Genomic DNA, 14692 nt, shown 5'->3' with positions numbered 1-14692 from the left:
CTTATTTTTAAAGATTTTTTATTCTAGCTCAGTCAGTGATTTTGTAGCACTGTCAGTAGCTGTCTGGTGTAGAACTAGAATGTAGATTTCTAGTAGAATCTAGATCTAGTCTAGAACTAGATCTTGAAGACGTAGATTTATTTAGTTCATCTGTAGACTGTAGACTAGATTCTCCTCTCTAATTTTATAACCTATCATTCCTCAAGAATATGTTATAATTTTATTGGCGGACTAAACCAAGATTAATTTAATAATTTTAAGTAAGATTGAATAAACAACAAACATTTCTCGCCGCAGTTATCTTCTCATGTTAATATTTGGCCCATTTTATTTTGTATGCCGTCGAACCTGCCAGTCTTTTTACGCTAAGATAAGCTAGGCCTAAAGCCTTTTCTATTTAAAAAAAAAAAGCATCCCTACTCAATTATTGATATTGTTATTAAAATTTTTGTTTTAAAAATCAATAGTCTATAAAAATTAAAATTCATTTTAATCATTTTGTTCAAACAAATTAAATACTAATATATTTAATATATTTGAAACATTATATATATAGAATAATACACGAAGTCTACATAACATAGATCTTGATCTAGAATCTAGGTCTGTCAATGATAATTTTGTAGACTAGGCATAGCCAACAATTACCGTCTTCTTTGAGAAGAAATTATATTTGTCCGAACTGAGTCTTAGCTTTTTAGCGCCATGGAAACATGAATAAAAAAATAAAAATGGAAGCTGAGTAAAAAAATTATTTATAATTTAAGTTTAAGGATATTTTATTATAGACTCTCTCTCTATATATAGATCTAGATTTCTAGATCTATTATCATATGTTATAATATGTTTATTTGTCAATCATTCCATTATCAGTAGCAGTAGGGTGTTTGCATTTTCTAGATTATAGAAATCTAGGCCTTTGGCCAATGGCCAATGCAATGATAAACCAAGCCTTTTTAAAAAAATTTTTATTTAAAAAAAAAAGCATCCCTACTCAATTAATTATTAACGAGCCTACCCGCGGTGTATCATACGCCGCTATTTAGTTGTTTTTTTCTACTTTTCAGTAATTCATAATTTGTGAATTCGACAGTACCAATGCTGCCACTGAAAATATTTGCTTTAAAACATTAACCCCCCCCCCCCTCCTTGAAGGCAGCCTCCTCTTAGTTACCTCCTCTAAGTTTAAAATCGTTTCAAACTAAATTATCTGCCCCTAATAGCCGTCACCAAACCCGGCTCTACGATTTGTAAACATTTAGCGTGAACACAGCTCACCAGACCATGTGAGGGGGGGGGGGGGGGGTGGGTGAGGGGGTGGTAGCGATAGAGAGGAAGAAAGGGGATGGCAAGACGCTCTTGCAGCTTGTTTTCTAACGTCTCCCAGAAGAGAATTATATATATAGATTATTGATATTGTTATTAAAATTTTTGTTTTAAAAATAAATAGTCTATAAAAAATTAAAATTCATTTTAATCATTTTGTTCAATCAAATTAAATACTAATACTACTAATATATTTAATATATTATTTTATTAGCGGCTTAGCCTAACTACTAGATCAATTCCATGTAGGCGGGAATATGGTTAAGATTTAGAATTTAAGAATCTCAAGTATTTCTTCTATCACCCATGTTACCAATTGTTTCCAGCTGCTAGATTTAGATAAGACTAGGTCACTAGAGGGTTCTGACAGGCTTTTGCTTCCTCCCCAGTGCATCACACCTTCTGGACATGAGGGGCAGTTTGGTTAGGGGATTCAAACTTTTTAAGCTTGGCAAACAGTCTACCGTAAAACCACGCCATCCCCTGTTACAACTAGATCTAAATGTTACTAGAAATCTACTTGATTACTAGAATCACTAGTAGATCAAAATTCAAATTAGATCAATATCTATCTAAAGTCTAGCTGCTAGCTAGACTAGATGTCCAGTCTTTTAGCAGTTTTCTATTAATTAAGTATTACATGACACAACACTTCTAAACACTTCTATTACTTCAAAGTCCTAAAAAGTGGGTGGAAGCAAGGGAGAATAGGGTTAGGAAGAGTTGTTAAAGTTATTTTTGCTGTTTGGAAAGGCTTTTGTGTGATGAATTATACTTAAAATTGATCAATATACCTAATGACGTCAGGTCAGTTAATATTTTAGAAAAAAAATCCGTTTCAACAAGAAAAAAATTGCAATGTGGGAAGATGTGGCCTCAATTTAGGGAGGATGGGGTTTAATTTTTTGTGATGATATATGACGACAAGAGTAGGGGGAGGTACTAATTGTCTATATAGAATGACATTACTTGATTAGATATATAGGTATAAATAAGAATATTTAATATTAAATAAAAATGAATGTAGTCTACTATCAAGAAGTCACAGATGAACACCAGTGGAAGTGGGGTATAACATCAAATTAAAAACTTTACATTGCTGGTTTACAAAGTGGTGACCAGCACATTGTTTGAATGAAATGGATAGGGTGTATTTGGCTATTTTTCCTTTTTTCATTTATTAGTAATTTGAGTAGTTGAGATTGATCTGTACATGATGTATTCCAGTTTGTTATAAATTAATTATAGGACAGCAAGGTCAAACCTTCAAGCATATGTTCAATTTCCAGACTTAAGTCAGTTGGATGTCACGAAATGCACCCAACTCTGATGGGTTTCTGACTTAAGTTCAGATAAGTATAGTTGGTGGAATGACCTCACTATCCCTTTATGAAAATGTTAAATGACTATCTGGTTCCTTGGGAAAGACCCTAATATTTGTATAAATAAGTTTAAAAAAAATTATTGATGTAATGCATATTAAGAGCTGTGTGTAATAATTGTATAAAAATACAGAATAATCATTTAAAATATGAAGAGCCTATTTTTTTTTCCAGATGACAAAGTAGTAAGAAAAGTTGGATGTAAATGTAGTATCAAATGGATCATGTGGCAACATCTAGGACGAAAACAAAAAAAACCCCATTAGAAGTAATTTCATTGAGAAGAGACGTTCATAAATATCACACACTTTATGAAAAACAGAAGGTGAATATTTATATTCAAAGAAATAGAATGTTTCTGTTTTTAATTTTTGTTTCAAGGAATATGTTCATTTAGGTTTTAAAAAATACTGAATATTTTTGATCAACCTAGAAAAAAATAATGTTAATTTTTAAAATTGAGTTTAAATTTTTAGCTAATACTTTTTAAAAATTTAAGTGTGAAAGTGGTTAACTTTTTTTTGGTTAAGTTAAAAGAGTTTGTTGTAAGTTTCTTGATATTTAAAATATAATTAGGTAAGTTATCTCCCATATTTAAAAGCTTATTTTATGTATTTTTTCACTAGGATGAGGAAGCTAGTTTTTAAAAATATGTTGACGATACTTTTATAATTTTGCATTCTCCCATATAAAATTATATTATGTGATTTATAGTATTCTAATTTAAAGTTGTCCATACACATTTTATCTACTTAAAACAAAATGTTCAAAATGTGTTTTGATTTGATTTAGTAAATATAGATTTGTTTCTTGCTTTTCTTGCTTTGTAAAGTTTCTATATTTTTAACAGGAGTATTATGAAGATAAGATTGAAAAGCTGTGTGAACTATCTATTCAGTACAGAAATCTAGAGGAAAGATTCAATGTTCAAGAGAAGGAAGTTGATGTTTTACGTACTGAAAAAGATAAGCTTTTAATGTCCATACAGGTGATATTTTTAACAATTGGTTTTTTTGACAGATCATTGTGCTTATATAAACACAAATAATATTTTAAGAAATATTTTATTATGTATATAAAAGTGATTTTTTTAGTTTGTCCATAAATAATTTTCTTAAATTTGATCAAAGATTATAATTATGATTCAGAAAAATTAGACTACATCAAGCTTGTATTACAAATATGAATAAGACCATTGTTACGACTTGTACAGTTAAAAGAAAAAGAAAACATGAAGAAAAGTTTTGAACTGGATGCTCTGGTGAAGAACTATCAAGAATTGTCTCAAGCTATGCAGCAATTGGATAGGCATGTCCAGTTCCTGCAGAAAGGGCAAAATGGAGTGTCAGGCAACGCTGATTCTCCAGAAGGTATTAGGTATCAAAAATTGACATAAAATAGGAAACTGCTTTACTATATTTAAAAGCTTGTTGACAAATTAGTATTAAAATATTAAAAAGAAAAGAATTTTTTTGTATTTACTGTATACAATTTTATTTGTTTCAAGGATCAGTTGAGAATCCACCAAACTACTATTTTAAAAAGATTAGTGAAATACTTGGCAAAAATGATTTTCTTAACACAGTAAGTAAATAGTTGAAAGCTTTTGGCAGTTTCTAGGCTTATATAAACTATACATAAATGATACATCAATTCAAACAGAATTAATATATATAAAGAAAAATGTGTTTTTTGTATGTCTAATCATGCATTCTCTCAGAGATTTTTGTAACGTTTTGATGAGTATGTTTTTTTTTCATTTCCGTTTTTGAAAACGATCTGGTATTTTATAATCTTGTACACTAACACTCTGTTGTTTACATTTATTGCAATAAAAGCTCCATACTTCTCTTTAAGTTAATTTAAAAGACGTAGACAGATTACAAAAACATACTCAGAATAACTACAAACCAGAATAAATAACCATTAACTGATTAACACAGAATCACCACAAAAGAGAATTTAAAAATTGATATAACTGTTCCCACAGAATAATTGTAAACCAGAACTTAGAAATGCACTAAATGAGTTCCCATCAATGGACAATGTCTTCACCACAGCAGAGAAAATGCTGGCCAGTAGGGACAAAATACAGGATACAGGCACACTGAATTCTTCCTTACAAACAGAGAAAGACAGACTTTCTAGACTGCTTAATAACCCCAAGTTACAGGTGAGTAATCTCTTATGGCATGTTATAGACATGTAATGGCCATACTTGATGGGGTTCATCCCTAAATGACAACACAACATATTTGGGAATTTGTTTTTAATCTTCCACCCTTCTAGTTGTATTTCCTTAAAATAGCCAGACCCTCTCTCCAATAATGTCAGATTCTTATAACTCATTCTAAAATAATACTAATATATTTAAAATTTTTAAAGCAAAAATTATATACTCTATCACATTTGTTTACTCAACCCCAGTTGGCTAATTTTTTTTATTGATGTCACCTCTAAGAACTACCATGTTTGTAAGCCGCTGGCTAATCACCTTTGTGATAGCAAATGATAACCTTTTCAAATGACAGTTTCAACCCAACTTGTTGATCTGAGGTGTTAGGTCTAAACATCTACATGTTATACACGTTTTGCCCCTTTGAAATCTTAAAAAAAAAAAAAGATCCTCTTTTTAAAAAGAGTAAAGGGGTTCTGTGTCTATTTATGTTTGGTAGGTTGGATATGCTCAACAGATGATCAACACAGATAATAATAATTTGACTACACAGTCAAGCGAATCAGATACTAGTGAGAAATCAGACAGTGCAAGCTCAGATGGTGAGTTTGTGGTGTTAAAATATTGGTCTAAATGTTTGCGAGGTATAAAGATTATGTTAAAGATAAGTTTATAATGTCATAATGAAAGTTTGTGAGGTGGATTAGAAAGGTGTTCTTTAAAGGTAAGTCTGAGAGGTAGAAAAATGTTCTTTAATGGTAAGCTTCAGAGGTATTTGGGTATTTCTATTCCTTAGATAGTCTTTTTTAATTTCAAATCATATGAAATAATGAACAATAACAATACTTTACCAATAACAAAACACATTATATATATATATATATATATATATATATATATATATATATATATATATATATATATATTGTATTTAATCCTGAAATCTTTATCATTAACTTTTCTGTATTTTCCTTAGAATGTATTTTTTATCTTCATATAGTTTTCATCGACTATTCCATATTTTCCTGATTATGTACATTTTCCAGGTCCTGCCCCTGGAGTTGACAGCAACAGTATGTCAGAGCAGCTGAAAAAGAAGCTCCAGCTCTGCGAGACGTACCTGAAAAAGGAAAAAGAAATCAACATGGTCTACAAGAACAAGATGACCAAACTGGTGGAGAAACTGCAAGCAGACGTCAAGTCATCCCAAGTCAACCTGGAGAAAGTCAAGTCGGAGGAGACGGGCATCAAAGCACAAGCTGAGCAGCTGGAGAAAGAGAAGGAGAATCTTCAGAGGGAGTTACATTCAACAGTCTCCATGCTGGAGTCTCAGAATGAAGCCATCCAAAAGGCAACTTTTACTTAGTTGATTTTTACTCAAGTTCAAGTTGATCCTCCGTCCTTTTTTATTTTATTTAATTTGTTTTTGATAATTTAAAAGGACTCTATTTAAGGAGGGAAAGGATATGTTTAGTGATAAGGTGGGTTTGGTTCTTATTTCTGGTTGTACTGTGTTTAAATAAGTTACAAAACTATGTTATTATGTGTGTTGTTCTGTAAAATGCTGGTAAATACTGAAACCTAATGTAAACTGTTTTTTTTTAATGAAAAGATTATCTTTCCTGCCATATTACCAGGGGAGTTAACTCATATATATTTATTTACAGCTCTTATCTCAAAATAATGAGGTTGTCTCCCAAAGTCAGAACAGTAAAAGTCAGATCAAACTTCTGAAGGAGAAGAACAGAGTCCTGGAGGACATGATGCAGATACGCAGCTTGCTGTATGAGGATAAAATAAAGCAGTTGGAGCAGTCCAAAACTAAAAAGAGCTTGGTCTCAAGAGCTATTCAGACTGCTGAACTCAATAATAGATTGAAGTAGGTTTAGGTCTTGTATTTTTCTCTGGTCTCTAGTACCATTGATTTGTTTCCATATCTTGCTACAGTTATGTGAAACAAAAGATTTGAAAATTATTTCCCAAGACTCTTGTAATCTCAGATTTTTGTCAGTTATAATCCTTTTTGAAGCTATAGCTTTTTCCATACCCAACACCAAAATATCCTTAGATTTTTGTACAGAATTACAATTTATGCAGAATATATTTATGTGTTTTTAAAAAAAAAACTACTGTTAAGTAAATGAGCATCTATGTTTAAAATAATTCTAAAAATCTAATTTCAATGATACAATACTGTAGATCTGATTTCAACAGTTTGTGTAACTATTTTGGTGATATTGCAGTCATCATAGAAACAGTACTAAGTCACAACCCAAGAAAGACAACTTCTCCTCCTATTTCCAGTCTCTTCAGGTATTTTACATTTCCTAAAAGTTCATCCAAAATAACTTCTACTGTGGAATACATTTAAACTATTTTCAAATTTGTTCATGCTAATCTATATACTACTAAAAGTCAAGTTTGTTTACATGTTTGAATATTTATTTTTTTGTTTTTTTGTTTGTTTGTTTGTTTGCCTGATCGACTATTGCGATATGTTCGACTCTATCTGTAGAGCTGTAAAATAGTATGTAGGTAGAGAATAATTTTTTAATGCAGACAGACTGTTAATCACAAATTTATTTAAAGACTATAATTAATTTATTGATTTATTCATAGTTAAATTAACCGTATTTTTTTTTAAATGTTAATACTTTGAATAAACTTTGTGGGGATAGTGACGTCCCTTGATGTGTTTACTTTTTGGTTCAATAAAAATGGCGGACTCCATCATAGACTTTGTGGCCCATTCAAAAGTTTAACGCGTTACAAAGCTAATTTTCTGCCGGCTATAACTTAAACAATACGTCCGTTTGCTGTATTTATTACGTTCCAACACTTATATCAATTTTAAATTGTCTTTTTTCATTTAGTTTTACAATAAATTTCTCTAGATCTAAAGATCAGCTGTCGAAGGAAAGTTATTTATAGATCTATCATCTAGATCTAGATCTAGAATCTAGGTCAAATCAAATCTAATTTTCTGTCGGTCATAACTTTAACAATACGTCCGTTTGCTGTATTTATTACGTTCCAACACTTATATCAATTTTCAACTGTCTTTTTTCATTTAGTTTTACAATAAATTTCTCTAGATCTACAATCTGTCCAAGAAAGTTATTTATTTATAGATCTAGATCTAGAATCTAAATCTAGGTCAAATCAAAAATTTATTAGTTATAGATCTTAATACAAACCAAAAAAGAAACGAGACTTAAGCAAACCAGTCGTAGATCTAGAATATAGATAATTCTATCTAGATTTAGATAATAATGAGTTTCTATATACTAAAATATTTTAGACCTTTATTATTTTGTATAAACCTTTGTTTCGACTATGCAAATTTTGAAGTGCAGGCTCCAGGGCGTATTTGCGCAGCTTAAGATTCATACGCTGCTTCTATACCGGAATTTTGCTAAATTATAAACGTAAATTCTAAATATAGCTCAGTCGTAGATCTAAAATATAGATAATTCTATCTAGATTTAGATAATAATGATTTTCTATATACTAAACTATCTTAGACCTTTATTATTTTATATAAATCTTTGTTTGGAATATGGTAATTTTGAAATGCTCGCTCCGGGCCTATCAGCGTAGCTAATGATTAGATCTAGATCTAGATCTAGATCTAGATCTAGCAAGAAAAACTAAACTTAATAAGACCTAAGCAAGCGAGTCGTAGAATATAGATCTAGATAGAATTATCTAGATCTAGCTAATTTCAGAACTTCTTTATTTTATATAAATCTTTGTTTGGCTAATTTAAGATTAAATTTAATTTGAAAGTTACTACTACTAGCCTAATATCAAGATCTATGCGCGGAGACTCAAAAGTATAGTATAAAAATTCATTTGTGACGTCACGAGTAAATAGCTAAGTTGGTAGCGTAGCCCGCTCTCATGTGGGTGGCACAGGTTCTAGACCAATATGTCAATGATATTTTTTTTTCAATTTTTTTTTTTTTTAGATGTGAATGATAAAGTTGCCTATCTGAACTTGCCAGGATACAGGGCAGGTGAAGTAGAGTTCATCTGTTTCTTTGTCCTAAGCATATAAAAGGATAGTGTGGTCAGAGACATGATCGGCTGGAATCGTTTTTAAACGATAAAAACATGTTGTCTGAGACTTGGCGGGACACTGGGCAGGTGAAGTAGAGTTGAGTAGGTCACATGTGACGTCAGTATATGAAGGGATAGTCCGAAATCGGTGTTTTCGGTGTTTTTAAAAGATAAGAAACATATTTTTGAATGTGGGGTCTGTTTTTTGTGACGATAAGTGACACTGCAGTAGCGTAGCGAGAAGGGGGGGGGGGGGGGGGCGGGGGGGGGAGGGGAGGCGGGGGAGGTGGAGGGGGGAAGGGGGGGCGGGGGGACATATGTTGGGGCGCCAAAATGGTTTCGAAAAATAAATTGAAAGGTTGAGGGGGGTTCAAATCGAAAGTTTGAGTGGGGGGGGGGGTGCACATCAAAAGTTTGAGGGGGGGGGGGGTTGAAAATCGAAATCTTGGGGGGGGGGGGGGGTTAAAATCGAAATGTTTGTCCCCGGGCGCCGGGAAGGCTCGCTATGCCTCTGAGTGACAGACGTGATGTTTTTTTATGGATGACCCCCGAAACCCACAGTTATCCAACGGATGACGGGTATTCTAGTAGATAATAAAGCAACCTTTTTTTCTTACATAACTAAGCATTTATTTACTTTAATAAAATGCTTGACATTTTTAGTTATCTGTTTACCTTTAATGATATTATACCTATATGTCTAGGGCTATTACTAAAATGTACTAAAACTTTTGTAAAAATACATAAAGTACCTATTTCTAAAACAAAGTGTTGTTGTCTTCATTTTTAGCATGTTTCAAAGTATGAGTTGGTGCTGAGGATTCAGGACTTGTTAAAAAAACTAATTGACAAGTCTGAGGTGGTGACCCGTTTTGAAAAACTACTGAAGCAGAAGTGCGCTATTTTAAGGAATATTTTGGTCCAGGCTGCCCAGTGCACCTCCTGTCCTGCATCAAAGGAAGAACACGCCCCCCAGAAAGTTCAGGTGATGACTGTTTAAAAATAACTCTATTGACTCAACATGAGATCTTTGTTCTACAAATTATTCTTTTGAAAATTTGAGCTTTTTAAAAATTTTTAAATTTTCATTAATTGATAGAGGTTGAGATTTAATTAATGAGGATTGTTAAATCTACTTGTAACCATGGAGACTGAATGTTAGCAGTGGTATTTAGAGTAAATACTTCTAGTTTCCAAAACAGTTGGAGTAATGCTTATTACATATACTGCATGTTTCAAACAACACAATTGCTCCTCTATAGGTTCTAAGTGAAGGATATAGTTTAACACACTGTCACTAACAAAGCTTTCCTTCACAACAGCACTATGTCTGTTTCCATCTCTTATTCTCACTCCCTGATTCAGATTTACAAATTAACACATCTCCTGTCACCTAAGGCCCACATCCATAAACATCATCATCTATCAGCTGAGTCTAACATATTTCTCATATTTTATAAACAAATGTGTTTTTGCTTTTTTAAAATTTATTACACTTTAATTTATTTACCAAATTTGTAGGATTCATCATAGAATACAGCGTGTTATGTTTTATTGAGATTTTTAAGAAATTTTAATTGTATAAAATATAATGATATATATCACACACCTCTGTGCATATCCTACAATATCCACACCTCAGTGCATATCCTAAAATACCCACACCTCATTGCATATCCTAAAATACCCACACCTCATTGCATACCCAAAATTTTTCCGCCAGGCTAGAAGTGCAGACAGTAACATGAACAAGCAGCAGTGTACTAAAACAAGAGACCAGAAGCCACCACATCACCCTAGTAAAGAGAGGCCACAGCGGACTCGTGAGAACTTTTCTCTGAAAGAAATCAGCCAGGCTTTAAACCTCAATCCTGATGACTTGTCCAGAGCTTTGGAGCTCCATAAAAAACAGGAAGGGCCTGCTCGCCCCAGGAGGAGGAGAAGGCCACCCCACCTAGAGACGCCGGTCTCAGAAAAACAGCCAGAATTTATCAGCGTGGATCCAGAACTTTGTGGCGCTGGAAAACATCATGATCGAGGTGAAGCTCCAGTTGAGAGACCCACGCCAAAGGCTGCCAAGAGGTGCTGCAAGTGTCCCCATATGTGTAACAATGGATGCATGTATGAAAACAATTCATCGGAGAAGATCTCAGATCAGGCTCAAGGGATGAGGGTGAGAGGGCTGAAGCAGGATGTGCTGAGGTACGTCCAGCAGAAATTTGGCGCTGAGTCACATCTTGGACATGTGGTCAGGTAATATAAAAAACATTGGCATTATCTTTTATTTAGTTTTAGTATCCCATGCTAGCAGTTGAAATTTTTTTTCCTACATTACATACTGGTTTCTTCAGCTAGTACTTAATAAATTAAATGGTTTGCAATGACTGATTTAAAAATAAAATATAAACTATCCAGGTAAAACAAGTTAATTAAAAAAGTCTAGTGACATTTATGCGCAATTTCCTTATGTTATCTAAAAATAGCTCTGACGTATAATGCTGGGGTGCGTTCAAGCTAGAAGAACGATCGGTTTGTAGGTGTTTATGTAATTTTAAAATTTGTGACCGAACGAGAGGATATTTTTGAAAACTTTCTTCGGCAATATTGTTCTAAATTATGGCAGGAATCGATTGGTACATGTTTCAAGTCGCTAAGTGGTCTGGTTGCCGAGATATGGGCAAAAAACTGCATTTTTTCGAGGTTTTTTGGCTTTTCCGGGAAATCCATGAAAGAAACCCGGAATTTTTATGGCCTATGCTCATTCTCGTAACTTGCTTAACATAATTGCTTTTGGAACTAGTCATCGATATTGCTTCGATGAGGAGGAGATACGACTTAAAGCCCGGACACACATTCATCCATACATTCATTCATTCATCCATCCATTCCCAGAAATGACGAGTTAATAAACGCAATTCTCCAGAATGGAAATTGCGCTAAAAAACACTGCTGACGTTACGTCTTTAGACCAAAACACAAAGCTGTCCAATGGTAGTTTGTGTGCAGCTTACCAAACATGTTGCCAAGTGACCAAGTGATGGTCAGATGGGTGAATACCTGGGCATGTGAGTCCAGACAGATCTGGTAACCCTGGTAGAGTACAGATACAACATCTGACAGCAGAAGCTAGACCACAGTGAAGAGAGCTTCTAATGCTGCTAAAAGCATTCCACTTTTTACTTTCTAGGAATTAAAGAATCTCATTGATATTTATATATTGAAAGAAATAAGATATTGTTGTAGGAATTTGAAAAAGGTATTACCAGTATCTTCCAGACTTTTTAGCGCAATTTCCATTCCGGAGAATTGCGTTTATTAACTCGTCTTTTCTGGGAATGGATGGATGGATGTGTGTCCGCAGCTTTAAGTCGTATCTCCTCCTCAACGAAGCAATATCGAGGACTAGTTCCAAAAGCAATTATGTTAAGCAAGTTACGAGGATGAACATAGGCCATAAAAATTCCGGGTTTCTTTCATGGATTTCCCGGAAAAGCCAAAAAACCTCAAAAAAATGCAGTTTTTGGCCCATATCTCGGCAACCAGACCACTTAGCGACTTGAAACATGTACCAATCGATTCCTGCCATAATTTAGAACAATATTGCCAAAGAAAGTTTTCAAAAATATCCTTTCGTTCGGTCACAAACATTTTTTTGAATTAATTAAAATTTGGACCGAATTAGTAGGCATTTTATGCAACTACACCACACGCGTCATCACGTTCAATAGCTGCGCCATCACGTTCAATGGCTGCGACGTCACGTTCGGTAGCTGGGCGCGCAATGGTTTTTAGTCATGTTACTCTATTGTAAATAAAACATGTAAAATACTGACATTTTTTTAAATAAAAAACGTTTTAATAACTAACCAATGGTTTTACTAACCCTGCTCTTGATTTACGCTACGACAGAGCTATTTTTAGATAACACAAGGAAATTGCGCTAAAATTGTCACTAGACTTTTTTTAATTACTTGTTTCTCTCGGGGATGATGACGACGACACTGTTAAATGTATATATTTATATATTTTCTATATAAATTCCATTTCTATGGGGGGGGGGGGGGGCTTTAGACTTTCTTCTAGAGAGGCACAGCCCCCCCCCCCCCCAACCCCTGAAGAGATGCCTGGTAGAAACTCTGGGTATAACAATTATATTTTTGAACCAAGATACGTATAGTATTGATTCAGGCACTAACAATTTTGTTTTAATTTCTAGCTCTGATCAGTCGTTGTCAAACAATTTGTTGAAACACGCTGAGCTGTTTGTTATCCTGCAAGAGCGCAAGAAATGAAAGCACGGCGCTGAGATTATTGTCATACTGCAAGAAACAAGACAGTGAACAATGCTATCTTTCAACCAGCAAGAATGCAAAAAAATGAAACACCAGTCACCCACATTCAAGTCACCAAACCAACTATTCCAGGACCAATTCAGAATCTTCACTGATACAGCGTCACATTTTTCATGTCACTGGCTGTTGCTTATAATAAAACACTGTGCAATATTTCAACTTAAGTTTCTCTTTTTTACAGCATATTTGGGTCTTCTTTCACGTTGCATGTGGAGGATAAAAAATTCACCTGACATGCAAACATTAGTCACTTATCTCCCTCATGAGAACAGGACAATACCCCCCCCCCCCCTCATACCCCTGTAGATACTCTGCCTTTCCTGCCCCAAAAAAACTGATGCTTAATAAACCAGAAGGAAAAATAAAAATACAAGCTAAAGTATCATTTAACTTAATACATAGCCGATGATTATTTACTTTTAGTTGGGAAATTCTTTTGAAAGTTTTAAGTACAAAAGAAACTGGCAGCTGATATGCTTGGACTGGAAGAAAATTACCTATAAATTTCTTAGAAGGCTAAATCGTAATTAAGAAGGGAAGACAGTCGTATTATAGCTTTCAGGACATGCAATGCATAGTAGACCAATTCTATACCACATATATTTTTCTTACTGTTTTGAAACACCATTTAACGTGCAAAATTTCTACAGACCTCTAACCTTCACACAATATTTCTAGAATCACACTACAACTACGATGAGTTGGGTACAACAAAAATGTTGGTATTAAAAAAACAACATGGAGATTAAATCATTTTTGAAAATTTTTTCCCCCCTTAAAGCCTGTGGCGTAGCTACCGTAAAGCTAGCATAAACAAGGCGTCTAGGCCCAAGGAACAGGTGGGCCCTTTTCCCTCTGATAAAATTTAAATTTGGCTACTTGTCTGCATACCTCCATCGTGCGTACATCAGTAATGTTTTCTCATGAGATTATGTGTTGCTGTGTTAAGTTCCACGTCTCCGAATTCTACCGTAAAATAGAGCTCACATTTGTGCCAAAGTCTATGTGTTTGGTGTTTCTTAACAATGTATGCAATTTAACACTAGTTTTAGAAAGTTAAAAAAGATATATATATACAAAAATAGGTATGTCAATGAGGCTCGATAGCTAGGGACACGAACCCATCTAGGAGATACAACCCTATAATAAAACAACTTGCCTTGTTTTTTGTTCTCGGATGGACTAAGGCAGGGGTCTCCAAACTACGGCCCGCGGGCCGGATGCGGCCCGCGAAGTCCTCTCATCCGGCCCGCGGAGATCTTTTCGTCCAAGGAAAAATCGTTTGTTAGTGATGGCTGAGAAACTTTGCCAAGAAAAATCAAAGACATGCTGGAAGAAATTGGCCCCCGAACTGAAATTTGATAGTTAATGCGGCCCTCGGACTGAAAAGTTTG

At 34.0% G+C, this 14692-nt stretch overlaps 1 protein-coding gene across 1 annotated transcript; it reads left to right on the top strand.

Moving 5' to 3' along the window:
* Positions 1-675: 675 nt before the first annotated feature.
* LOC131938555 (rho-associated protein kinase 1) lies at positions 676-13446 on the top strand. Its single transcript, XM_059296631.1, has 13 exons — positions 676-742; positions 2883-3033; positions 3559-3696; positions 3922-4078; positions 4216-4292; positions 4699-4881; positions 5384-5486; positions 5931-6235; positions 6552-6763; positions 7128-7197; positions 9737-9931; positions 10670-11199; positions 13163-13446. Exons 2-13 carry the CDS (start codon positions 2926-2928, stop codon positions 13236-13238), a joined length of 2154 nt encoding a protein of 717 aa, XP_059152614.1. The 5' UTR covers positions 676-742; positions 2883-2925; the 3' UTR covers positions 13239-13446.
* Positions 13447-14692: the final 1246 nt, after the last annotated feature.

Source organism: Physella acuta, unplaced genomic scaffold (assembly GCF_028476545.2).
Source record: "Physella acuta isolate Inbredline_101_S28 unplaced genomic scaffold, ASM2847654v3 ptg000247l, whole genome shotgun sequence".
Classification (NCBI taxonomy): Eukaryota; Metazoa; Mollusca; class Gastropoda; family Physidae; genus Physella; species Physella acuta.
Note: the sequence above shows the minus strand (reverse complement) of the source record. Positions and strands in the feature narration are given on the sequence as shown.

Excerpts from the sequence above, each read along its gene's own strand:
- LOC131938555 (XM_059296631.1), top strand. The coding sequence starts at position 2,926 with ATGGATCATGTGGCAACATCTAGGACGAAAACAAAAAAAACCCCATTA. Across the intron at positions 6,236-6,551 it reads AGAATGAAGCCATCCAAAAG|CTCTTATCTCAAAATAATGA; the intron begins GCAACTTTTACT and ends ATTTATTTACAG. Across the intron at positions 11,200-13,162 it reads CATCTTGGACATGTGGTCAG|CTCTGATCAGTCGTTGTCAA; the intron begins GTAATATAAAAA and ends TTTAATTTCTAG.